The sequence below is a fragment of the Paramormyrops kingsleyae genome, chromosome 5 (genome assembly GCF_048594095.1).
Source record: "Paramormyrops kingsleyae isolate MSU_618 chromosome 5, PKINGS_0.4, whole genome shotgun sequence".
NCBI lineage: Eukaryota > Metazoa > Chordata > Actinopteri > Osteoglossiformes > Mormyridae > Paramormyrops > Paramormyrops kingsleyae.
Window position 1 is genome coordinate 5,694,794 of NC_132801.1, and position 25,907 is coordinate 5,720,700.

General features: G+C 43.1%; 1 protein-coding gene across 4 annotated transcripts in view; it reads left to right on the forward strand.

The window, feature by feature from the left end:
* The first annotated feature begins 1,853 nt into the window (after positions 1 to 1,853).
* The window catches only part of crebbpa (CREB binding protein a), a 58,019-nt gene continuing 33,965 nt past the window's right edge, over positions 1,854 to 25,907 (forward strand). For 3 of the 4 annotated variants that reach the window (XM_023844406.2, XM_023844408.2, XM_023844409.2), the window contains exons 1-2: positions 1,854 to 2,799; positions 25,033 to 25,685. In XM_023844406.2, the coding sequence (XP_023700174.1) occupies positions 2,715 to 2,799; positions 25,033 to 25,685 (738 nt within the window). In that variant the 5' untranslated portion in view covers positions 1,854 to 2,714. The remainder of the gene's footprint in view (positions 2,800 to 25,032; positions 25,686 to 25,907) is intronic. The other variant, XM_023844407.2, reaches the window with a different exon arrangement.

Here is a 25,907-nt window from a genome sequence, read left to right on the forward strand (position 1 = left end):
GACATGGCGGACCGGTTAGGTGAACCTAGAAGTTGACCTTGTGTGCTTAATTTTTAGAGGAATTCTTGTCGACTTAATTTTTTTCTTATGCTGCCTAATCATAATGTTCAGGTAAAAAAAAGTTTGGTAGATTCCAAGAAGACTGTGGCCCCATCCAGAAGGAGGAATGTCATGGTCAGGTTTCAGTTTTGTCAACAATTTTCTCTTTTCCAATACAAAATGACCAGGTACAGAAATAATAAAAAAGTAATTATACTGTTTTTCTGTTTTATTTGTAAAATATGTGTTGTGTTCATTCTTAAAATTGGTAGTGACCAGGATTTCTAATTTTATCAGCAATGTTTTAATTTCCTAGTGTTTAAGAGATGTAATTAGCACACAATTTGACTTGTTGATATTAAAGTGGGTTTGTGTTTTATGCTTATCTCTGTTAATTTCCTTTAATATGCAATCATGTGGTCAAATTTTAAGGTACTTAACTAATATGCCACCGGCTTCCCCAGTGATCGTTAGATATTTGGGTGGCGTGTGGTTCTTCCCTTTAGTATTCGGTCACTGTGTCTAGAGAGCTGTGGTGTTGGAGCCTGCAGCCAGGAGTGTTGGGCCATTGAGCAAGGCCTCTATCCCCAGCTGCTCCAGGAGGGCTGACTCTATTAAGCTGTCACTGAGATCAAGAGATATGCGACAACCAAAGAATCCCTATGTAAAAATGTAAAATGAAGTACCTTATCTCATGTAGGGCCCAGAATCGTCCCTACCCTGTGAGAATAAGGAATGGATACAGCTCCAAGGAATGAGTCCATAGAACCTCACTGGATGATCACATTTGGTTTCTTGTTCCGGAGTAAATTGTCAAAACTGTATCTTTGCCCTGTAACCTGTATGTACAGTTGATGTGTCCTGTATGGCTTGTATACCTTATGTCTGTCTCACAAACATTACCTGAATCTGTAGCATTATCTGTACCAGTTTAGGCAAGAACTCATGTGCTTTTTGGGGATATTTATGATTTCTTCAAAACTTTGCATTGCTGTATTGCAAAACTGTGTTTTATCACTGAAGAACAAGATTTCCAATAGACTGATCATTGTTTTAGGGAGATATTTTAAGAATTATACCCATGTTTTTTTTCATGATGAACAATAACCAGTCTATTCCTTTTTTTACACCCATATTTACTGTTTTCTGAAGATATATAGTGGTTTTTGTGGAAACCTGTAGAACTTATCTTTTGACCACAAGTATGTCAAACTAGTCAATGGTAGGTATACTAGTACATACTGAGTTTCAGACTCGGACCAAAATTTCAATTGAAACTAGCTGAACATCCAACAGCTGTTCAGAAAATGTGTCAGGAGAAGACGAATCTTAAGCAGGAGAACATCGTATAGAATGTTGTAAATTATTCATTTATGTCTGACAAATATTTAATGCAACTTTTATGAAGGCAATGAAAAGTTCATTTTGCCGTTTGTCACGAAACAGATGTTACCGCTAGATCAAAATAATGTGCGAGTATAGAAATGGAATTTGTAAAATTAACATTCTCTGACATATTACATAATGCCTCACATATTGATCCCGCCAGGACGTGGAATCTGACAGATGTACTAATTGCCCTGCCACACGCTTACTGTTAGACGTACAGCACACCGGCCACATTATTGATCTTTATTTTGAGGAGGGGGGGGGGGTGTGTTTAAAAAGAGATGTAAAAAGCACGGTTTTCCTCCGCCACGGAGGATTTTCGCGTCAGATTCGGCGTGACGCACGTCGGGCTGTGTTACATGGGTTTGCGTAGGGCGTGATTGCGCGGCCCCTCCCCCTTCACAGTCTATCTGGGAAAAAAAAAAGAAAAAAAAAACTTTTTGTATCGAAGGAATCAACAGCCGCCATCTTGTCGCGGCTGAGAACCGAGCTTTCGGCGTAGCGTTATTTTTTTTTATTCGGAAGCGGAGCATCCGAACCGACGCCGGATGGTTTTAGACCGCCGAGCGGCGGAAGCTTGGCCGAATTTAACGAGGTTTCTTGCAAAATAATATTAATATTATTATTAACGCCGGGCGCTGGCTCGGGCTTTCCGTTGGCTAGAAAGCCCCAGTGTATCTGTTTTCCCCTTCAGAAAGCGCCGCTTCTCTCGGCTGCTCGGTTCCCAGCCGTATTGTTTACCGGGAGCCACCTCCGGGGAGACAGTGGAGGGGCGACGAAATAGCGGCGGTATCGGTCTTTTCCCTCGCCGGTGTCCTTTACCGGAGACCTATATGCATTTTGCAGCAAATGGATTGACGTCAGAAAAAATGGTTATTTAAAGATGCGAATTTAAGGACTCGCGGGGGGGAAGGAGCAGAAAAACCCCTCGCGGGTGGTTTTAAAATTTATTTTAAATTTTAATTTTCGTTTTTTTCGAGGTACAATAAATTTGGGGGGCGATTATTAATGATAATAATGTGGGTGTTGGGTGTTGGATTATCATGGGGTGAATGGCGGTGGCGAAGCGGGGCGCTGTTGCTGCTTTTTTGAAGCGTTTCTCCGCTCGCTGCTAGCCTACTAGCCGGCTAGCAGATACACCCCCTCCCATTTTAAACGTGCGGGGCGGCCTGTCTGGATTTCACCCACTGCTGCGTGTGTGGGATTTCCATCTTATTACTTTACAAATTTTAAACCTAAAAAATTACATCCGATTATCTGAGAAGAGAGGCGCGGTACCCCCCAGAATGGCAGACTTGTTGGACGTCGGACCCCCAAACCCGAAGCGGCCAAAGCTGAATTCACCTGCGCTGTCCGCCTCCGATGGTCCAGGTGAGGAAGGCGCTCTTCCGTGGCTTCGGTCCCGGTGCACTCTGATGGGTAAAGCAGTCGGAGATGTTTCAGTCCTTAAGGCTCAGTGCATTTGGTGCTCGACCGGATCGCCAGGTATACTGCTTTTCATTTTACATCTTAACTTATGCATGTAGCCGTTCCTTGGTCGATCTTGACAGTTCCAGCCCTCCGCAGTCATGGATGCATCTCCCCAGCGGTTCATCAATTGCATGCGTTTTACAGTGGGACAGTGGGGCTATCTTTTTGGCAATGGGCATGGAGCAGCTAGACACGGTCATCTTTGCTGTGTGGGGTCTAGGTGAGCCCCGTACGGGCGTCCGTCTCGCTGAAATGTTATTACGGTCCGTCTAATGCGTGAAGACATCAGCTAGTGTCGGCTAAGAGGCGTTCTGACGGGGTTCATTCAGCGAAGCTCCTCCAATTTGCTCCTAAGAATGATCCATGTTTTGTTAATTATTTTTTTGCTGGTGTCATAAACTTTAGCGCCATTTACGAATGGGAGAAATGCGCTTTTCCTGTCAGCTGTGAAGCGTGTCCTTTTTCCACGAAATTGCAGTTTATTTTATCAGCATCGAGAAACAAACTGTTCATATCTTTGTGACTGAAGTTGGATGATGCTCTTACTCGATCTGGGGAAGTCTGAGGGGGTCCGACTCCATGTGTCTTTGCGATACCGTCGAAGAATTTGGCTTCGTCGGGGACGTGATTTACTGCAAACGTAACTGTGATAGAAATAGGCACGCCACAGTAATTCATATTACTTAAATTAATGCGTTTTGTGGTGCCATTTTTATTTTTGAGTGAGGGGGTGGGCGTGTCGATTCTGCTCGCTTAATAGGGGAGATTATTTCATCGCAAGTAACGCAATATTTCATTGCCTTCCCCCCCTTCCCTATGTTTCGTGCATTTTGCAGTCTTCGGCGTAGTGACTGCCGGAGCCATTTCATCCTGGATAAGCTATGCAATCAAACCAACCTGTAGAGTTGTGTTGAGCAGTTACTGTCCTCCAAGGCAGTTGATGTAGCATTATAACGGAAGGTTTTATCACCGAATCATTGCCGGCTCTTTTTTTTGTGGCATCCCTTGGTTCGGTGTTGTCTGGTTTGTCAGCCTATTCTTTGAGCTTCAAGGGCTGTTGCATTACTTAGATGCTTCTTAATATTACAAAGGCATTGTCTCCACTTCCAGCTCAACAGTGCTGAGTAGACCCAATCAAAGCATTCCTGTACTTGGTGTTGGAGGTTTTGGATGCGTTTTACAGGGAGTTGATGCATCATTTGTGGGAACTGCTCTGTTACAGTCGATCTATGTATGGCATGCCAGATTAACTTTCATGAACACCTTCCTAAAGAACTGTGGTTTACAGGGACAAGTCTGACCGTTACAGTTAAATGTTTTGATGGTGACTTTGACAGCCGCAGGAGATAGTTTATCTGAAGAATTCATTTCGCGTCCAGTTGCACGCAGCACAATTTTAATCAATCAGTTTTTGTACTCTAAATTGGATCTTCTGGCAGTTTGTACAGGGGTAGGAGTGAGTCTCATAGCCACTAAGAAATGTGCTCTGAGAAATTAACTAGGATTATTTATCTAAATGTCCAACTGGAAATGGGAATATTTAACCATAATAACTGGTTCTAATGAAGGCATTTGCTGACAGAATAGTCATGGATAGTCATGCTTTTTTATTTCTTGCTTGTTTCACACAGTACATAATTCGCCATTTAGTTTTAGGTGTCTGAAGGTGTTTGAAATGCGACCCTTTAGAATTCTCAAGTAATACTGAGCAAGTCAGATTCAGACCTTGCAACAATATTTGTGTGGTCAGTTTAACTGTTTTGATTGGCTTTGATGATATTTGGATGATTTACATTTATATTAGATTTATTTATCTAGCAAATGCTTTTGTCCAAAGCCACATACAGCTAGGCAGATAAAACATCAGGGCTGTATTCATTGTGGAATTTACCATGGTGCATTCATGAAAATGAGGCAGAAAGAATGTAGTTAAAATTCAAAATATACTTTCTGTTGAGTTGTGCTATTATAGGTAAGATTGTGTGGGGAATTGTGTTGGTGGGTCTTCCTAGGGATTTTAGGATTTGGCGTTTCCAGCTTCTGTCCTTCGGTTTCAGTAGTGCTTAATGATTTTGCACACTTCAAAGGCATTGTAAAGTTAAGTGTGTCTGTTTGACTCGATGGAATTCTGAATTATTTTGAAGCTCAGCGCTGATGTTCCTTTGAATAGAATGCATGTCAAAATCTGTAGATGTTTAGCACACTTTTAATCTCTTGTGTCTTGAATATTCTGCACATTAATCTAAAAATTGTTCAAAGCTGTGTTTCTCCAAAAATAGTCATATTTGTCATTAGCATATTTTTAGTAAATGTTTTTGATGAATGAGTCTCTGTACCTTTAGCTCAATTGACTCTGCCGTATATTTTTTTTGTAAGTACATCAAATCAGGTGAGCATTAGCCCTCATTTTTCTCTCTAATGCCTACACTAGTGGTGCATGGTAAATGATGTGGACATTTTGGCTGATTCTGGGAACTGATATATTTTTGTCTAATATTACAGATACTTATAATGGACTAATCTCTAACCTCTACTGATTTGTAGTGAAGCTGATGCTAGTGATGTTATTTCCTAAGATTCTCTGAATGTATGTAAGCAACAACATCATTATAATGCGGAGAGTGAGACATCAGTGAAGTAATGCCGACCTGGGAGACTGTAGTGAGGTTCCAAGTGGCGAAAAATTTCCTTTATTTTAGTAGTTGTGTTTTTATCTCTGGTTCTGCTAACTTAATATGTTGGATCAGGTCTAAATATTGGCTTGCATTGTCGACCAGGACCAGCTTTTAGCAAACACTGATCAGTCCGATAAGTTAACTGATATATTGTGCATCTCTAGTTTTTGCGTGACGCAGTGCACTGCTTGTGTGTGTAATGGTGTAGCATTTGTAGCTTTTGCGAAAATGAAGAGCCTCACTGGTATTGAACTTGGCTCTGATAGACTTGGCCTCTGTGTGCTTTAAACGTTGACCAATTGTAGTCTTCGCCTAAGGACAGCTGTACTCTTTCAATGTTCTGTGTCATCGGAGAAGTAATCAAACAGGAGCTCACCCATATTAATTTACACGCAAGATCTTTGATCACTTCTGAGACCCCCCCCCAGTCCCTACAGTGGATCACCCCTAGGTAAGCAATAGAAATAGAATTGGTCTCTTCCTTGTTGTTAGCCCTGAGGTTAAAAAAAAGCAAACTCTCTCAAATTAATTTTGGAACTTCATCTGTGTGACTGAAAAAACTGCATCTTCAAAATTTGCTTTGTGCTGATTTGTGGCATCCCAGTAATAGGGTAAGATTTAATGTACACTTGATGCGTGTAGTGGGGAAAATGTTTTCATCTCGCTTGTTCATTTGGAGTTGGTTTTCTGTTCCTCAAGCTGTTCTGTGTTGTGACAGATTCCTTAATAATGGAGCATGGTTAATTATATGTTTTATTATTTGGAATTCTGGCAGGAAGTACTTACACTCGTTTTGCTTAAGGTATTAATTTGTGTTTTTCTGGGGTTGTGTTGGACTTTGTGGGCTTTGTTGGCATTGTGTCATGGACTGTCAAATGGATTTAGATAAAAGGGTAAGGCATCTTCTCATTAAGTGTGCAACATTTCCCTTTATGATGTACTGTGAAGGTCTCGCCATGCACTAGGTATATACCCTTAGACCTTAGTTAGACTATAAATGGCCATTAAAGACGCTGTGATAAGGATTTTCGTTTTTGTTTCTGGCTTTTAAGATTTTACTCTCTGCTAACATGAAAGTAGAGGTTACGTTTCGCAGTGTGCAGTTTCATGAAAGGACCCAAAGGACCATTTAACATCAGCTTTAGTGAATCAACTAAATTAATCTGAAGCAGAGTAATTCCAATTATCAGTAGTCTCTCGCCAAAAGGGTGCATTTTTATTTGTGCATTGTGGCTTTCTCATCACTGGCAGCTGCATTTTGATGTGGCTTCTCTGAAGTGCAATCCTTTTCTCTGCTTTCCTTTCTATTGGTAATCTTTCCTCCTGTTCATTCTTTCCTGATGTGTTCCACACTTTTTCATTACAAGTCTGGATAAAGGAGTAAAAATGCAATAGAATTTTGTTGGATATACTGCAGCAATGCAACATCAGCATGTCATGCCTGTTGTTCATGTGCATGCCCTTAACTGTTCAGCTGCTGTTCTGAGCTTTGTTAGTCAGTGGCTTAATCTGATCTCTTTGAAGTAACTGCTGACTGAAAGCAATGGGGAGAAAATTATTCAGCGTAGATGGTTAACCAACTTAACCAGGCATTGCACCTGTTTAGCTTTCTTCCCACAGTCCATTTTGTGGTCGAGCAATGCAGAGATGTCGGAGTTTGGGGCCTCTGTCGTTTCCCACTGTCAGGTATCATAGTGAAAGTAGTGCAGATCTGTGCAAATACTTTTTTTTTGTTTTGGGGTGTGTGAAGTGTATAATTTTCTAAACTGAATCTAACACCCTCTGTATGTTTACATGCACACTAAGAAAATCGAAATATTGTGGTAGTCTGACTAAAACCAGGCACTTAAAGTACATGTAAACATGTTAGTCTGACTGAAATCGTAGTAAATGGAATTTCTTGAAGTCAGAGTAAGACACCCAGATAATGCGATTGGGAATCAATTTACCCAAACTGGCATAGGCGCTCTGCGCATGCTCCACAGTTTCCTCACTGGGATTTGACCTGGAAGTAACAGAAGCAGCCAGTACAAAGTTCTTCCAAAGGAAGGGCATCATGGGAACACCTGTCTGGCATTTAGCCAGAAATAGTTGAAATGCTCGTGATAGGGCCATGAAGAAATGTAGTTTGGCCAGAAGAAGGGGATCCATTCGGGCTTCACAAATGCCGTCAAACGAAGACGTCCCTGGATTTTTCACCTTTTTTGACTTCACCAGGTCCACATATTTCACAATAGAGGGCCAGACTTCCAGTGCTCGTTCAACAGCTGGCAAATTTTCGAGCCACCGATGGCCACAGAAAGGTAGAGGGAATGTTGAGGATAATGTTGCAGCTGTGAAGTCCTCTCTTCTGGCTGGTGCAGAGTGGAAGAGAAAATGTAGTGCTTTGAGCACTTTCTCCACCATCCACACTTCAAAACCAGTCTTGAATGAGTTGTGAAGGGCATGTAGGCCACAACTTCCTACAATTACTAACTGTCCCAGCAAATTGCTCACCTCAGTGTGAATGTCATCATTGGACGTATAGGAGTGATGTCGGCTAACCGTTTGCAAAGCCCATAGCACTTCTGCTTTCAGTGTGTCGGTTGAGGAGAACGTACTGAACGCATTGCTTGTCGTGGGATCCAGAGACACTGCCAAAGCGGGCGTAGGCCTGTCTGTAGAGGATGTACTTGCAGGACTGGCAAACAACTGAATGGGGACAGTTGTTGTCCGACTGTCGACAAAACGCTTGTGCTTCTCTCCCCTGATGTGAGTCGATGGCTTTAGAGTCCATTGTTGCCAGTTTGATGATTTTTTTTACAAAGGTTGATTGTGGCTCGTAGACAAGTCGTCTTTTTCAACCAGCTAGTTTTTTTTTTGGAAGCATTGACATTAATAACAATAATTAATATTGTATTGATTAATCAAATCATACATAACTTTTTCCTGTCACTTATATATTTTTTATTTCCTTTTTATATGATTAGACTGTTTACTTACTAGTTGTAACTAAAAAAAAATATTCTTGCAATTCTGAATGCTTTCGAACGTGTTGCGTTATTTAATAGTTAATTATCTCAGAAACTAGAGCCAATCTGGCAAAACCAAAATCATAATCTTAATCCGCACCATAAACTTAATATAAAACCGTTCAGACATTGTTGGCACCAAAATCATTGTATACCAATGTAATCATTAGCTACGTATGTCTAGTGATATACCATCTCCAGAATATGTCACCTTACCCAAGAGCTACTATTTTTAAATATCTATCCCATAAACTGGACTTGTGACACAGTCACATTTGTATTATGATACTGGTGATCTGTCTATGTCGTTAAATACATGAGTATTTAAATGGGTTGAGTTCAGTCTAAGTTTGAGGCTTCTACTTGGCCTGGATACTGTGGCTTTGCTGAACATGAAGCCATCAAGGTAGTCGGTCTGCTTTCAGGTGATGCAGTCAACAAGGATGCTTGCTGGTCTTGCTCTGCTCAAAAAATTGAATAATAAAAAAATAACAGATCCATCAGCTGATGCACATTTCTTCTGTAGTATGCCCAGTATGCCCAGTGGCAGTCAGGTAATGTTAAGAGATGCACCCAGCATTGAGTTTTCTCCTGCCTTTTAACTTTTTCTGAATGCTGCATTGATTGCTGCATGTTTTTAGAATCTCGCCTGATTTCTACAGGGACTTTCCCGTGGTTGGTCTGTGGTTTCATCTGCTTATTTGCTCTCATTTATATAAAATGTACAGTGATGAATGATTGTGTCATAAGTGTAAGATTTGTGTTACCAGATTAGCTGTCAGTAGTGAGCTTTCTATCAAATGGGTGACAGGAAGACAGACTGTCTAGAGCCAGCTAGCTGTAGGCTGATATAGTAGAGTCAGCTGGTGAATGGGCCTTGTTTCTTGAGTCATTACTTTCATTGAACTTTTTAGTGTATAGTGTTTTAATGTAACTTGGACGTTTATTTAGGCTACTAGTGTCTAGAAAAATATTATGCAAGATTTAGACCCTACGAAGTATATCTGCACAGGCTACAAGCTGTGTGCAACATCTGTTCGGTGTCTTTGGGTTTTTTTGTATTGACTCCAAAATGACATGTATGTTCTCAAATTTCCTGGAGGAGTGGTTTTTGCTAATGACCGATTGCTTTTTGCTTTTCAGATTTTTTTAAAAAAAAAAAAGAAAAAGTGCCAGTTACAAATGCTAACAAGCAGATGGGGAAAATTGATGTTTGTGACTGATGGGACATCAACAAATATGGTGTGCTGTCGAGTCGCTATTGACCTTGAAACGGAGGGTCATCCTATTCATTTAGCTGCATGCGCAAATACACAGTACAGATTGCTTCAGTTCTTCTTTGTGGGGGATGTGCCTCTTTCAGCATCTGTCTTTGGAGATGGTTTGACATGTTCCCTACAGTGGAAGGCTGTTAGAATTTCTGTGACTCTTTAAATATCATGCACATATATGGAAAATGCTAATTCTCTTTTTTCTGAGGATGCTAGACTCCTGGTGATTGCAAGGTCATCTCTCTTCATAGGGCAGAATATCCTCAGCTGCACTTCTGCCCTTAGACAACTTCACACTTATAAGAGAAAGGGGAATTCTGCCATCAGACATAGCCTGTTAGTTTAATCCTGGGGGATAGAGTCAAAGTTTTCCTCAGTGCAGTGTTTGATGCGTTTATTTCTGGTAAGGAGCCGTGTGCAGACTCCCCCGTGGGCTCGCAGTTTGTGACCCGGTCACTCCGAGTGAGAGCTTGGGGAAATTCTCTCTTCTGTGATTCAGCACATATTCTCGGGGGAGTCCTCAGTGGAGGGAGTGCATTGGACACAGATGTGATGTGAGAGTATAACGCCAGCATCACTGACTTCTAGATGTTGTTCTTTTCCACAAAGTCTGTGGAATTCCTTGTTAATTATGACATAGTTGACTTGTCATCCCGTTTACTTTTGTCTTTAGTAGCTGGTTTCTGTCATTTGTCAGTGTGTTTATAGAAGCTAAATGTCATTGAGTAAAATAGTTATGCTGGAAGTGCACTTGAAAATAACAACACTTCATTTACTCATACTGAGTTGTTCACTTGCTGTGGATCTATATTATTGTTACCATGGAATTGAAGATTCTTACTAGATGTTAGTCAGTGTGTCTCCGGACCTGTGGTTGAGATTTTGAATACAGAACCCAAGTGGCAAGGTTTTAGTCCTGGATGAGGACACTGCAATTGAATGCTTAAGAAAAATACTACAAAGGGACTGAATTCCTGCCAACAGTTAGAGATGAATGATGAGCTCCACTTACTGTGGTCATTAGGGAGTTTCTGACTATGTAGGACATCATTTCAGGTTTGTATCTGTAGCATTATTAAAGAGTGTGGTACAGTCATGTTGATTTTAGTGTCTATGGTTTTGTGATTGAATCTTTTCTGGATGCACGGATGACCACTTCGATCATGTGTCTTTCTCGGAAGATGATATCCTCCTGAGACCCCACCCATTCATTTATGTCCATTGTAGTGGACATTTTGTTTTTGCATCTATCTTTTCACTGATGTAAGGAAACATATTTATTCCTGTTGTACACTAAAGAGGACATGCTGTCAAATTAAAAATAAAAATAAATTAGAAAAAAATCTAAATTGTAAGATGTCTTATTTCCTCCAAAGACAAATATCCTAAAATTGAAGGACACTTTTTTCCTTTGGTCTCAGGAGCATATTGGCAAACTTCAGTTCTCCCCCCCCATAATGAATCGGAGTGATGCTGGTATTTCATTGGGTCTTTGAAGTTTTGGAGAATTTCCTGAATTATTTTGTTTTAATATGCAAAACTCCAGCACAGTGGTTGCTCTGCCCACACATCCGAAGTGCGAAAGAGGCTTTATCTGCTTAGCAACTTCCTTTCATCTGCCTTCAGAAAGGTTTGTGCTGGACTGTTTTGGATTTAAGTATTGACCTAAAGTGTGGAAAATGCCATTAGGTTCTCTGCGACTTTAAATTGCCATTCCTGCTCTTTGTGATGTCAGGAATAAATATTGTTTAATGGTTGATGAAACTGAAAAGTAAGGAGCATCCTGGTTGTGAAAAGATTTCTTGATCAGACTGTATTTTCCCTGTAATTTCGTGGAGTTCAGGGATCTTGGATTTGACCTTTGTACAGGTTTATCAGCTGCGTTAATACATTATGCACTTTCTACCAAAGTTCAGGAAACTAGTTCCTGGTTCTGAGTTCCTAGCCCACTTTCCCACTGTACAACAGAAACTGTGACCTTTATGCTAAATAAGCATGGGAGGTGCAAAAACTTTTTTAGCTTCAACTTCACACAGTTCCATATGTAACTACACTATCACCCCAAAACAATGGAGGATTGTTTATAATTTATTAAGTCTGGACAGCAGCTTGATGTTTCGTATTCCACAGAATAGAAAATGATGTAATGTTATTCCGCTAATAAGCGTTGGCAAGTATAGCAGTTATCAGTCAAATTTTCCAGTGCAGAAATATGGAGACACAAGCATAAATGTGTTCATTAATGTGTCAAATGTAACTTAGGTCCAAAAATAATTTAGTTTGCTTAATTTTTGCTCCAGTACTTCAATCACTCTTCCCTGCACTTCTGCATAACTTCCAAGTCCCGGTGCTTGTGGTCAACCAGTCAGCAAAGTCTATTGCTATAAACCCCATTCAGTAGTTTGTAGTCAAACAACAAAGTACCTAGTTCAGAGTATAGACTAAAAAAAGGTTCTGGAACTACCTCAGAAGAACTGCAAGCAGACAGAGTTTCTGCGGTGGGAAAGTGCCTAATAATAGCTCTCATGAGTGTAAACAGTGAAGACCACAGACAGTAAATTCTAAGCCAGTGTAATCCTGTAGTCTAGTCTTGACAAACAGCTTGAATTCTGGGTAAATCTGTATGATACATGCAGAACATATCGTGCTTCAGCATGTCACGAGAAAGTGTCTCAGTGGAATATGAATATACATATTGTAAAACAAACTCTTTAGTATATGAATTTGTGTTTGTGCAGTTTTATTTCTCTGTAATGAAATCTACACGTTTTGCCTTTATAGCTTTTGAGTAAGGAATTTTAAAAAGCTCAAGGGAAGGTAATTAAATAAAAAATTTCTTTAAAAAAAGTCTAATTGTACTAGATAAGTACAGTAATTGCTTATAATTAGGGCTGTCACTATTGATTATATCAATAATTGAGTAGTTTCCCAATCTAAGGTAGCAGTTCATTAAGTAATCATGTAGAGGTATTGGGGGTGGTATTGCTGTAAACACCTGGACATCTGGCCATAGTTGCACATGTATTTTTATTGTTATTGTGATGGCATGATATGGAGGTAAACAAACACTTAATGATTATTTGAATTAATATAGGCTAGTTATTTTTAGTTCCAGTTATAACCATGTTTTCAGCGGTTGCTAAATTAAATCCACTGATTGCTCATCGCCAGTGCTTCACTCAATGTAACGGCAACCTAACTGCACTGTGCAGAGCCTAACTGCATGTAGGTTTGTTGTGGAAAGTGTCTCTCTCCCGGTCTGTGACCGCCGTGTCACATCCGAAATCTGTTGATGTATCAGTTAAAAACAACACGAGACATATATTTTCAATCCCACTCTCTTACATAATGGTAACGGGTGCTGTATACTACCAGCTGATATCAATGTAGTGAATAAAGGGGGGAGAAGTGCCCCCACCATCCTTCTTGAACAGTAATCTGTTACGATTCTGCATTCATGCTGGAGCCCTGTCAGAATGTTACCGCTAATGTTTATCGGTTGCCAGAGGATGGATAAATGGGTAGACTGCACCATTTCCCTCCCAATCCCACATGTCACCAGAACAGTAGGAAAGTGATGAATAAGCGGTTTTCAGTGGGCAGGAGTTGGACTTCTCGTGCGAGTCACCAAGGCGTTGGGTTAGATGATTGGTTACATAGATTTTTCTTGTCCCAGCGGCAAAGACTTTCACGTGGCAGGCTGCCACAGAGAAACGTTACCAGCAGAAACACAGATAATATATACATTATATTGCCAAGTATTGGCACACCTGCCTTTAAACACGGATGAACTTTAATGACAACCCATTCTTCATACATAGGCTTTAATGTGGAGCTTCAGCTCTTCTGGGAATGCTGTCTACAAGGTATAGGAGTGTGTTTGTGGGAATTTTTGACCGTTGTTCCAGGAGAGCATTTGTGAGGTCAGGCACTGATGTTGGACGAGAAGGCCTGGCTCGCAGTCTCCGCTCTAATTCATCCCAAAGGTGTTCTGTCGGGTTGAGGTCAGGGCTCTGTGCAGGCCAGTCAAGTTCCTCCACACCAGACTCGCTCATCCATGTCCTTATGGACCTTGCATTTGTGCCCCAGTGCTCAGTCATGTTGGAACAGGAAAGGGCTATCCCCAAACTGTTCCTACAAAGTCAGGAGTTTGAAATTGTCCAAAATGGCCTCGAATGCTGCAGCATTGAGAGTTTCTTTCACTGGAACTAAGGGGCCAAGTCCAACCCCTGAAAAACACCCCCACACCATTATCCCCCCTCCACCAAACTTTACAGTTGGCACAATGCAGTCAGGCAAATACCGTTCTCCTGGCAACCATCAAACCCAGACTTGTCCATCGGTTTACCAGACAGGGAAGCGTGATTCGTCACTCCAGAGAACACGTCTCCACTGCTCTAGAGTCATGTGGCGGTGTGCTTTACACCACTGCATCCGACGCGTTGCATTGCACTTGGTGATGTAAGGTTTGGATGCAGCTGCTCGGCCATGGAGACCCATTCCATGAAGTTCTCTGCACTGTTCTTCAGCTGAAGGCCACACAAAGTTTGGAGGTCTGTAGCTATTGACTCTGCAGACAGTTGGCGACTTCTGCACACTGTGCACCTCTGCACTTGTGATTTTACATGGCCTACCACTTTGTGGCTGAGTTGCTGCTGCTCCCAAATGTTTCCACTTTGTTATAATACCATACCGTATAATACCACACCATACCGTATAATACCATACCATACCGTATAATACCACACCATACCGTATAATACCATACCATACCGTATAATACCATACCGTATAATACCGTACCATACCGTATAATACCATACCGTATAATACCATACCATACCATATAATATCATATTTAGTAGTGAGGAATATACAATATTTAGTAGTGAGGAAATTTCATGAATGGGCTTATTGCACAGGTGCCAATTTTCGTGCCACTCATAACAAACACAGATATTTATGATAAAATTTATTAATGTATTATTATTTATGTAAGATGCATATAATTAGATTATTGGCCACCGGTATCATTTTTTATTTAATTGGTTTTGTTTGGGATGAGTTAAGTTTGGAGTCTCATTCCGTTAACCCAGTTTTTCCCCATTGTATGTGTGTATTTTTGTAGGTGATTTTAGTGAACGCAAGGAACACATTTTTCAGGAACACTTTCGTTTCATTCTAGTAGGTCTGACTATATGTCTTTATCAGCTTAAAGTTTACTGGCACTGTTTTTGCATGAGCTCTGCTTGTGCTTTCCGAGACAGTTATAATCAGAATCATTCTCGTCCTAGCTGTTGGACTCATAGATTGTGTGGAGCATTTCTGAAAAATTATACAAAAATGACTGAAAAAGAGAGATATGAACAGGAACTGGAAACAAAAAGAAATTCGTCTTCCACTGTATGGGAACATTCGGTCTTCCATAAAGATGATTATGAGCAAAAGCAGGTGATTTGTCAGCCACCAACTTATTTGACAGACTGTTGGTAGATAGGTTCTATTTGGCTATATAGTTAATATGGTTTTAATATAGTTAAACTCAGTGTTTCTCCTAGGTTTACAACTCGGGGGGGCAGATGGACACCGACAGGATTCATGGCGTTCATGTGTTTCTTTTAATCCCCGCAGTCAATATAACAACTAAACATCAGAACGTTTCTGCAGCTCGCAGGAGAGCGAGTGTTGCTCTCTTCACCACCCTGCGAGCGTTTAAAAAACAGAGATTTTTGTCTGCTTTTCAGGTGGTTGACGCGACGTATTTTCTGTCCGCTGGTGGGAGCGTGCTCTCCTGTGTGTGCGTGCACGTGTTTGTTGTGGGGGTGGGAGGTGCCGTTGGGGGGGCGGGGCGCCCCCCTAATATGGTAGGGCAAACACTGAAACTCCTAAATACCACAAAGACTTAAAATATTCCAATATCGTATCGTAGCCATACTCAAAACGCAGAATATTTTCACAAAATATTTTATGGTTATTATATACCGTGCTATGTAAGTATATGCAGCAATTATGTGGACATGCTGGAATTGTAGGAAGTAAAATAAGTAAAATAATTTGTCAAAGTGATGACAGACAGCCTCTCGGAGTAGCCTAGCCTAACCTCGCGTTATTGGGTAAGTCCGTTCAAACCTTCAAGTCCGTTCAAACCCTTAAGATGTTAAGATTGTCTTTGCAGTCGTGCTGTGGTGATATTTACGTTTTGCTTTGCAATACTGACAGACGACTGCATTTTCATTCACTTTTAATGTGATGTGCGTCCATACAACTGATGCTTTCTATCTTTATTGGACCCCATTTGTGTGCCGTCTTCCTTCCGTCATATTGCAGAGTAATTGAGAAGGAAAATTATAATCGATGCTTTTCAGTAATCAAGTTTAATCACATAATTGTGACAGCTCCACTTAAAATGATCAAATTTATTACCATTTTTGTGCCAGCTGATGTTAGGGATAGATCATTTTAGATTTTTTAATCTCCTGACAAAGACCATTTTCTGTATTCAGCCAAGTAGGCGCAGTATTTTTTGCATTGAATCAGCATTTGCGGTGGCTTCTAGCAGCCATAGAGGCACTGACATTAGTTGAAATTGGTGTCATAGTGTTTCATAGCACGTGCAGATGGAAGTCAGAAAGTAGTCTGACTAAAGATTGTATATAAACACTTTACCCTCTATGATCAGAAAGGTAACAAACATGGATGGCAGATTTGAAGAAAGGTTGACTGAGATCGTCCGGAAATACCAGGGATTATATGATTCCTCGCTACAGGATTATAAAGACGGATGGCTTCAAATTTATAATGAATGGATTTGAACTGCAACAGTATATAACCATGTATGTTTTTTGTTCAGTGTTATTGTTTTTTTATTTTTATTTTTTAAATATTTTTTATAGTTTTATGTGTTTTTTATTTTCACTAGAAATCTAGGTTAGTTTTAGATGTGGTTTCGTTTTTATTTTAAAGATGCAAATCTATTTTGTTATATATTTTACATGATATTTTACTGATTTTTTTTTTTTTTCTCTAGGCATATACGGAACTTTTTGCTGGCTACTGGAAAATGTTATGATATGGTGTCGTTAGCTATTTCTTATGGTTCAAGTGCATTGCCCAGAAATAAAACATCACTTTAGCTAAATAGTATTTTGAAATGGTAATGGGAAGTATTTGACATTTGTTTTTTTATTTCATTTCACTTTGTTTCGCAAGCAAAATTTTAGTTTAGTTATTTTAATATTTTATTTCAGTTAATGGAAATGTTTTCAATTAGCGATTATTCCCCTGCGGTCAATTTGCCGATATCAAAGTCAGAAAAATATCAAGGTTATGTCCATGTATTGTGCAATAAGTTGATGTAATTATAGAAATAGAAATCTCAGAAATGACAGCCCCAGCATTTGCGTCCGTGACGTGGCACCGCACTGCTGCGGGTGATGCGGGTGGCTGCTTTGTCGCACCTGCCTTCAGAGTGGGCATGCGGTGTCACAGATGGACTGCAATGGCAATATCTGCTCCCGAAAGGTTTCCCTTCCTCGTTTTAGATTAAGCTTCCCTGCAAAATGGCTATTACTGAAGCTCGGTGTCTTGAGCAGTGAATTACATTTTGCCATCAGAGAGCACCACCACTGTAACAAGCTAGCAGCTAGCGACTGACTTTAAAGTCTAGTTTTAGTTCATTGAGATCTCTTGCAAGTAACTGTGATCAGTCCAATAGAGAATTTGGGGTGTTGCTTACCTGATTTAATCATTGTACTTAATTGTTTCTACCCAGAGCAACGGTTTTATTTTTTAGTTTTATTTATGAAACCAATTTCATCTCGCTTCAACTCAGGCAGCAGCAATTTTCTGGTAACAGAATTGCATGTTGAGAGATTTTGCTAGCCGTTATGGGGAAGTGTTCACCACTCACTGTCAAAGTGGAGTGAATGGAGCCGAGATTGAAATCCAGCTTCTGCATGAACTTCAGAGGAACCTAGTGATACGCCTGAAAACCGGACAGCCTTTAGGTGAAACGGCTTATAGCCCAAACAACATTCAGCTGCTCTCGTCGAAAGAAATCCTTGCTTAGATTATTCTGCATCAGTAAGCAAAGTTTCTTGTAGACGTATGTTCTACCTGCCTGAAAACAAAATACATGCTGTGTAAGATTCTGTGAATGGTTAAATATTAAAAATCCAGCCAAGAATATTAAAGTGAATTAAGTCTTTTAAGTGGCGCACATTCTTCCCCATGCCTGTGTGAGCCCTGGCAATGGTGAGCTGTTGCCGTCGAGCTTTGATTAGGCTCATTTGCGGTTTAATTGTGCGCTCTTATTGCAGTGGCGCTCTGCTACTATGATGCTGGGTGCGTGTGTGTGTGTGTGTGTAATTAGTTTGTGTTATTCTAATCTGAAATTTTGTTCTAATCTGTGCAATGCTTGTAATGGCTATTGGCCCTTTGCTGGGGAGAAGCTGTTAACATGGTTAAGGTGGACTGGCAGAGATCAGGAAACAGCTTTGTGAGGCCTTGGGCTCATAACCTGCAAGCTGCGCTGCTCAGTCGTCATTTATGACATCTAACACCATTTTTACCACAGCAAACACATACCTTGAATATCCTGAGAAGTCATGCTTCATGGTGGCGATCTGCTCTTCTTGAGTGTATTGTGAGCTTATTACAACAGATTTGTTTTTTTTTTTTAACTTTCAAATGCCTTTAGGAATTTTAAAGGGGTGTTTTTTGTGTGTATGTTTTCGTGTGCATGTTTACGCACCTCTCTGCACGTGTGTGTAGTTTTCAAAAATTACACGCAGCCGCGTCCCCCGCGGGCTGACTCCCATCTGGCTTCGACTGTGTTGCCGAGCGCCCTGCAGCCCAGCGGGGAAGACCCGCATGGTGGGGGGAGGGGAGAACGAAAGGCACCTGAAAGCTGACACTCCGCTGGAGCCGGCAGAAAAGCTCCAGCTTCCCCAGACGCACCTTATCTGATGGCAGCAGCAGGGATTTTCCCTGTTTCTGTGCCCCACGTGCTTGGAGTGATTAAGTGCCGTATGTGTGCGTGTCCCTGTGGCCAGCAACACGCCCGTTGTAGGACACTTGCGAATGAATCGCAGTGCTCAGTGTTCACACACTGCATCTCTTCACAGGACAAATGAGAGCTGTTCTCAGGCTTGAGTGTTGGCTTGGAGGGGATAGTAAGGCCCAGTCTTGTCACTAGGGCCCCGTCAAAGGGTTGTTGGGTTGGTGTTATTGTGCAGAGCTCTTTACATCAGATTGTAGATATCAAAATGGTTGGTTTTAAGTGAGTGTGCTGCGATCAGTCAGAATGCAAGCTGCTACCAGTGCACCTCTGATATTGTTGTTTTCTTTTAGATTTGAGGGGAAAATCAGTGGCCAACCAATGTGGAAATTTTGATCAGTACCAATAACCGCCTAACCTCTGCGCTCCACTATTCTGTAGTGAAACTGGTGTTGGTGACGTTACTTCCTAAGATCCTGTGAACGTGTGTAGCGACCGCATCATACAACGCGGACAGCGAGACGACAGGGATGTAACACCGACCTGGGAGACTGTAGCGAGGCTCTAAATGGCGGATGAGTCAACAAAAGCAGAAAATGGCTGATCGTCCAATGCAATCATCTCCATTATTTTAGTAGTTATGTCTAGCTGTTACTCTGCTAACTTTGAATGATGATTAAAGTCTAAATATTGGTCGATCAAAGTTCATGTGTTGGTTTTTTTAAACAAACATAAGGCCGTCACCGATATGTTAACCAGTGTGTCATGAATTTCTAGGTAAAATCACCTGATACACTATATGTATGCATACCAAGACATTTTGGACAATTCTTCAAACAATGTGGGGACAGTTTGGGGAGGGCCCTTTCTGTTCCAGCATGATGGTGCCCCAGTGAACAAAGCACGCAAAGGTCCACAAAGACATGGTTGGGTGAGTTTGGTGTGGAAGATTGTGACTGGCCTACATAGAGCCCTGATCTTAACCCCATCGAACACCTTTGGGATGAACTAGAATGGAGATTGTGAGCCAGGCCTTCACATCCAACATCAGTGCCTGACCTCACAAACGCTCTTCTGAATGAATGCGCAAAAAATCCCATAGATACTCAAAACTCTTGTGGAAAATTTGATCTGCCTTGCTAAGCTGATTTAGTTGACCCCCCCACAGGGAAATATGAAAGTAAATGCATGAAATATAGTAGTCTATCCATGCTAAGCCATGAGAAACAATGTAGAAGGTGATCTGAAATGCAGGTTTTGACATGCCAGGGTTTGGTCAAGTGTGCGGTAAGGGCTTGAAAGTTTATAATTTGAGCCATTTCTACAAAATAAAACATTTGGTCCTTTTGGGATCCTTTCCTTTTAAATAGACTTTAATGCTGTCTCTTTCCATTGTGCTAACCTGGAGTTAGACTGAACAAGGCTTTTAAGGGTTGTAGCAGTGTGTCTTTGGGTGCTTTGCTGCTTTCCTGCCTGGTTCTGGAAGTCCTGGCTCTCTGGTTGTGATGATGGGCAGGTTTAGGGTTTCCCCCTCGTGTACTCTGCAGACCTGGCTTGCTGCCAACTTCCATGTATAGGCGGCCAGCTTAATGAGCACTGCTTATTTCACAATTAAATTAGCGAGTCGGTAAAGCAAATGCACTTTCATGGTTAGGCTGCCAGTATTAAATTACGACTGTGTTTTATCTGGGGGTTTTTAGTAACTTGCGCCGCCATGAAATAAAACTTAACGCCAGCTGGCAATCCATGTGAAGAGATCGCCGCCATTTTGAAATGTATCTGGACTGTTTGCATTTTATGTTTTATTAACTTAGCAGATGATCTTATCCAAAGTGTCACACGTAGCTAAAAGGGCTGGAAGAGGCAGTGTGAGGATCTTTGTGGGGAAGGAGCAGCACAGACGAGCCCTGCGCCCTCGGCAGAATGCACCTGCTCCTGCCTCCCCACAGCCCTCGGAGCTCGGTGCTTTATGGCCGACGGCCGTGGTTGCCGGAGAGTATTTTTGTCCAATGGAGGCTGGAACTGTCTTCTGCCAAGTCTCCCAAATAGCTTGCGTTTTGGCCCGACCTCGGCCTGAAGAAGCTGTGTGTGTCTGCGCCTTGTTATGGGCCCGCTGTCAGTAGTGGTGTGTGTTTTGCTTTACGAGCCTGCGCTGAATGGCACAGTGATACCAGAGGCAGAGCTTTGAGCCAGCGAAATAGGGCTCGAGGGGCAGACTAGGGTCAGCAACACCTGCTTGTCTGCAGAGCAGAAAGGGAAAGTAATGTTTTGGAAAGTGTGCTGGCCAGCAATGAGTACTGCTGATGAAATCTGACCTAAATGATGAGGGGGTGCAGAAGAATGGAAGCCCAGAGCCTTTTCTGTCGGCACTCTGCACGCTCTGTCCTCAGTGTTATCTGTAAAAAGTATATAGAGGAGAAGCTTTTATCGCAGGTGGATGGGAATTTCTTTTTTATGCCCCATGTGGCTTAGTGAAGGTGGGCAGATAGAGCTCTATCGCACTATGGATGCTTGGAAAGCTTTGGCTATATCATTCATAAGATTTTTATTAACTGCTGAACATCTGCCCAATGAACACCCGTTTCCTCTGCGGAGACGGCCAGTTTCGCTGGAATGGTGCCTCTAAATTTCTTGCAATGGGTATTGATGAGAGTGCCTGTGATGGACAGGAGTCACTCGCAGGATGGTCTCCGCCTCCCTTGGTGCTCCCTGAGATGGACTCTAAGCTCACCATGACTTAGCATTGAATCAGTGCTTATGAATAAGCCATAATAAACTTTATGCCAATATGAAGACGTAAGGGTGGCACTCTGATATTAGTGGTAAAAATAAATAATTGATACTTCATTGCTCCCCGTGGGGGAATTCTCTTTGCGCCTCCCTCATCTTGCTCTCTGTAGGTGAGAGAAAGCTGGCCGTGAAGGGCAGCCACCCATTACAGCGCCCAGGGAGCTGGGGGTTAAGGCCCTTCTACAAGGACCTGCAAATGTGCTTAGGCTGGGCTTGAACCAGCGACCCACTGATTAAAGGCACAGAGGCTTAGCCCACTGAGCCACGCGCTGCCCCTGTTGATGAAGGGGCAACAGCTTTGGCTTGTGAGAGGAACATGGTAAAACGCTCACGCAGGAGGCCTTACTACTGCTTTTTTTGGTCCTGCTAGTTGCATTGTGCCTTGGTGAACAGGACTGGTGCTTCTGGGGCATAGCACAGCAAACTGCAGCGTTTGGCAGCTCTGAACCGCATCTTCAATTATAGTTTAGGAGCTGGAAATTGATTGTGAGATGATGTTTGCGGCTATGGCAAGTCGCTACGTGAGGCTTTGACATGGGGGGTGGGCTGGGGTGCGCTCTGAGTTACGTAGCTAAGGCATGGTCCTCTGCTGGGCTGCCATCCTCAGGGCTAGACATAAGGATTTAGGAGGGCACAGCCACTTTGGCCTTGGCTATTCATATTTTTTCTAGGGCACAAGGCCATTAAGCCTGGGCACAAGGCCAAAATCTGGAAATTTCATAGGACACCTCGGGCCTTGTGGAGGAATTTTATTTCCATAAAGGATGCATTTTTTTATTTTCAAAAAAGCAGAAACTTTGCAAAAAGGAATTGGGTCAATACTGAGTCACTAATTACCAATTACTGTAATTACCAAGTTTAGACAACCTACGCAATACGACCTTCGATTTGAGACAGAATATATATATTTATAGATATATATATATATAGCTTTATTTCAAAAAACAAAATCCAACAATAAAGGAGCCGTCAATATTTTTGTATTTGTTTGCTCAGAACACCCGTATTCTTTTAGTGTACATGACTTGACGTTCGTTTTTTGCACACTGCATGCTACCAGTCCTATATCCTCCCAGCAGAGCTTGGTACTTCTCTGAGTCAAATCTGCTCTGCCTCGGCAAATGTTTTTTTACAACACCATCTGACACTTACCTGAACAAAGTAGATAATTTGCAACATTTTGCGGCAGTAGCCGCGAGTTCAGCTTGCTTTCTTTTACGTTCTCGATCTTTGCGAGGCATGGTGACAGCATAAGCAGCAGACGACAACTACACGATGATTACCGAAGAGGACACCTATCTGTTATTCGGAAACCGTCGGATGGCTTTTCCAATCAAAAACGTAACCCCCGATGATGCACCATTGTCATTGCTGTGGCTCCATAGTAGGCTGGACGATACATACCGTACCAGCCAATCATGCGACGAACACATGATCGTATTAGTCCAGAATTCATTGCGGTTCATTCAGTAGTTGGGAATTACGAGATGTGCGGGTCGACCTCGTTTCTCGTATCGAAGGTTGGGTTCGGGTTCGGGTTCAGTACAGATGCATCGATTGTTGACGAGGTAAAGTGGACCGTGTCGTGCGCAAGTCTTTTGTGTAATGAACGTTACTTTCGGTAAAAAGGGGGCATACGACCAGACAAACATTAAAGGCAGGCCAATCTTGGCCGTAAGGTACTTCAATTTTGAGGAGGCGTGCGGCCAATTTTGAAAGGCACGACGGCCATTGGCCGCGGTGCCGCGGCTTATGTCTAGCCCTGCATCCTGTTTCTGCAGTGGGGGTGCGCTCTGAGTTGCGTAGCTAAGGCATGGTCCTCTGCTGGGCTGCCGTCCTGTTTCTGCAGTGGGGGTGCGCTCTGAGTTGCGTAGCTAAGGCATGGTCCTCTGCTGGGCTGCCATCCTGTTTCTGCAGTGGGGGTGCGCTCTGAGTTGCGTAGCTAAGGCATGGTCCTCTGCTGGGCTGCCGTCCTGTTTCTGCAGTGGGGGTGCGCTCTGAGTTGCGTAGCTAAGGCATGGTCCTCTGCTGGGCTGCCGTCCTGTTTCTGCAGTGGGGGTGCGCTCTGAGTTGCGTAGCTAAGGCATGGTCCTCTGCTGGGCTGCCGTCCTGTTTCTGCAGTGGGGGTGCGCTCTGAGTTGCGTAGCTAAGGCATGGTCCTCTGCTGGGCTGCCGTCCTGTTTCTGCAGTGGGGGTGCGCTCTGAGTTGCGTAGCTAAGGCATGGTCCTCTGCTGGGCTGCCATCCTGTTTCTGCAGTGTGCTCAGCCAGGTGTTGGTCATTCGGGGTCTCTAAGCTTTCCTGCTGACCTGTCGGGTGTCTGCAGGGTGCCGGCCACAGACTGAGGAGAGGAAGATGGCATTCGATTGCCAGGAGCACTTTCAGAATGCGCGGGGTTTGGGGGGGAGGTTTATTCATGGTAATGGATCAAGCTCATTGAGTCTGTAATCCTTCAGGGATTGTTTTGCGCAGGCATTACAACAGTCTTGCATAGAATTCATGCAACGGCTTTTGACAACACATAATTTTGGTTTTAAAAAAAATAACAATTTGGCTGATCACAGAGCTGCTTGTCTGTCTGTGTTTTCACACAGCCTGCACTTCAGCATGATACCCTTAGGTTTTCAGAGCAGGAGAGTAACACTCCAGATGTGAAGATGGGGTTTTTGTCCATTGTAATGTGTATAGTTTGAATGTGTTTCTTGGCGCTCCAGCATGGTGGTTATGATGTGGATGAGAGACTTGCGCTGACTTGATGCCCTCTGGCCCACCGCTCGTTTGAGTGGCATCGCTCTGTACTGGCAAGTGCAGTGTGATGGTCATAAACATGTAGCCCCGAGGAGTTCACTGTGAGGTCAGACAGGATTATTGCTTCCGCTCAGCTCTGGCAAGCAAAGCCTTTACTTTGCTGTTAAGATACGCGTGGGTAAAGAAGTGGCCATTTTTACGAAATATTCTAACTCAGCTGGCTTTTATATTTGTATGTATGTGGTTCTTAAGCAAAAGGTTAATTCTCAAAACACTTTTGTTACTTTAATGTATGAAATGATTTATTGTGTTAATACCATAACTTAGAATTAAATGTCTAGATTAAAGTTGTTGACTGCGGTTGAGTATTTATTTTTATTCATTTGATGGTGCATCTTCCTACTTTTCGTGGAATAGTTACAGGATTTGTGCAGGTTCCTCTTTTAAGGAAACAATGAGCTGCTCTTTCAGCTTCCAGTTCTTTAGCACATGATGTTACTACAGGCCTGCAGAATGTTTGCTCTGTCCTTGCATTGGTAATTAAAGTTGCGTACATGTGCTGTGGTATCAGGTTCTGAGTTTTAGCAGCTAAACATGTCTTTTGCTCCCCTCTCTCTTTGTCACTTCCTCCCCATCTCTCAGTAGACCTAGGGTCCTTCTTCGACCTAGAGAATGACCTCCCGGATGAGCTGATCCCCAATGGCGACCTGGGTCTGATGGGCCTGCCTTCCAATGGATCGGCGGGGGCCTCGGCGGCTGCTACTGGGATGGTACCGGACGCCGCCGCCAAGCATAAGCAGCTGTCGGAGCTCCTGCGGGCGGGGAGTGGATCCGGTCTCTCCAGCACCATTAACTCTGTGGGCCCCCAGCTGAGCGCTCTGAACAAGGGCCTCCAGCCACCTGCAGGCTCCCCCACCCTGCCCCCCCAGACCCAGAAGCAAGTGGCGGCACCGGCTGGGCAGAATAACGCAGGCCTTGGGCTCGGCGCCGGATTCGGTCAGGCCCACGGGCTCCTGGGGCAGAACTCGCAGACTCAGCCCGGCCAGGTGATGAACGGATCACTGGGTCCGACGGGCCGTGGCCGGGGGGGGCCGGGGCTGCAGTACCAGGGTCAGGCCATGCAGGGGGCGCCGTCGGCCACGGCCGGAGGCGGCGGAGGAGCAGCAGGACCTGGCAGCGGTGGAGCAGGACCTGGCGGCACGGGTAGCGTGCTGGCGGAGACTCTCGCCCAGGGGACCCCCCAGATGGTCGTGCACCCCGGCATGAACAGTCAGCAGGCTGGGAACATGGGCAAGGTGGGTACCGTGGGCAGGCAGGCCACAGGAACCGGGCAACAGGAACCAGGACCGTGTTGTTTCTCTCAGCAGTGCTGTCACCTGGGAGGCCCGAAAATGTGTGTGTTGTTGTTCACGGGCATCCAGCACGACTGTTGGTGAACAGCCGGTGCCTTTGAGTGATAGCAGTCTGTCAAGATGCTGTTTGACCGTTGCAACAGAAACTGTTAAAAAGGGAAGGAG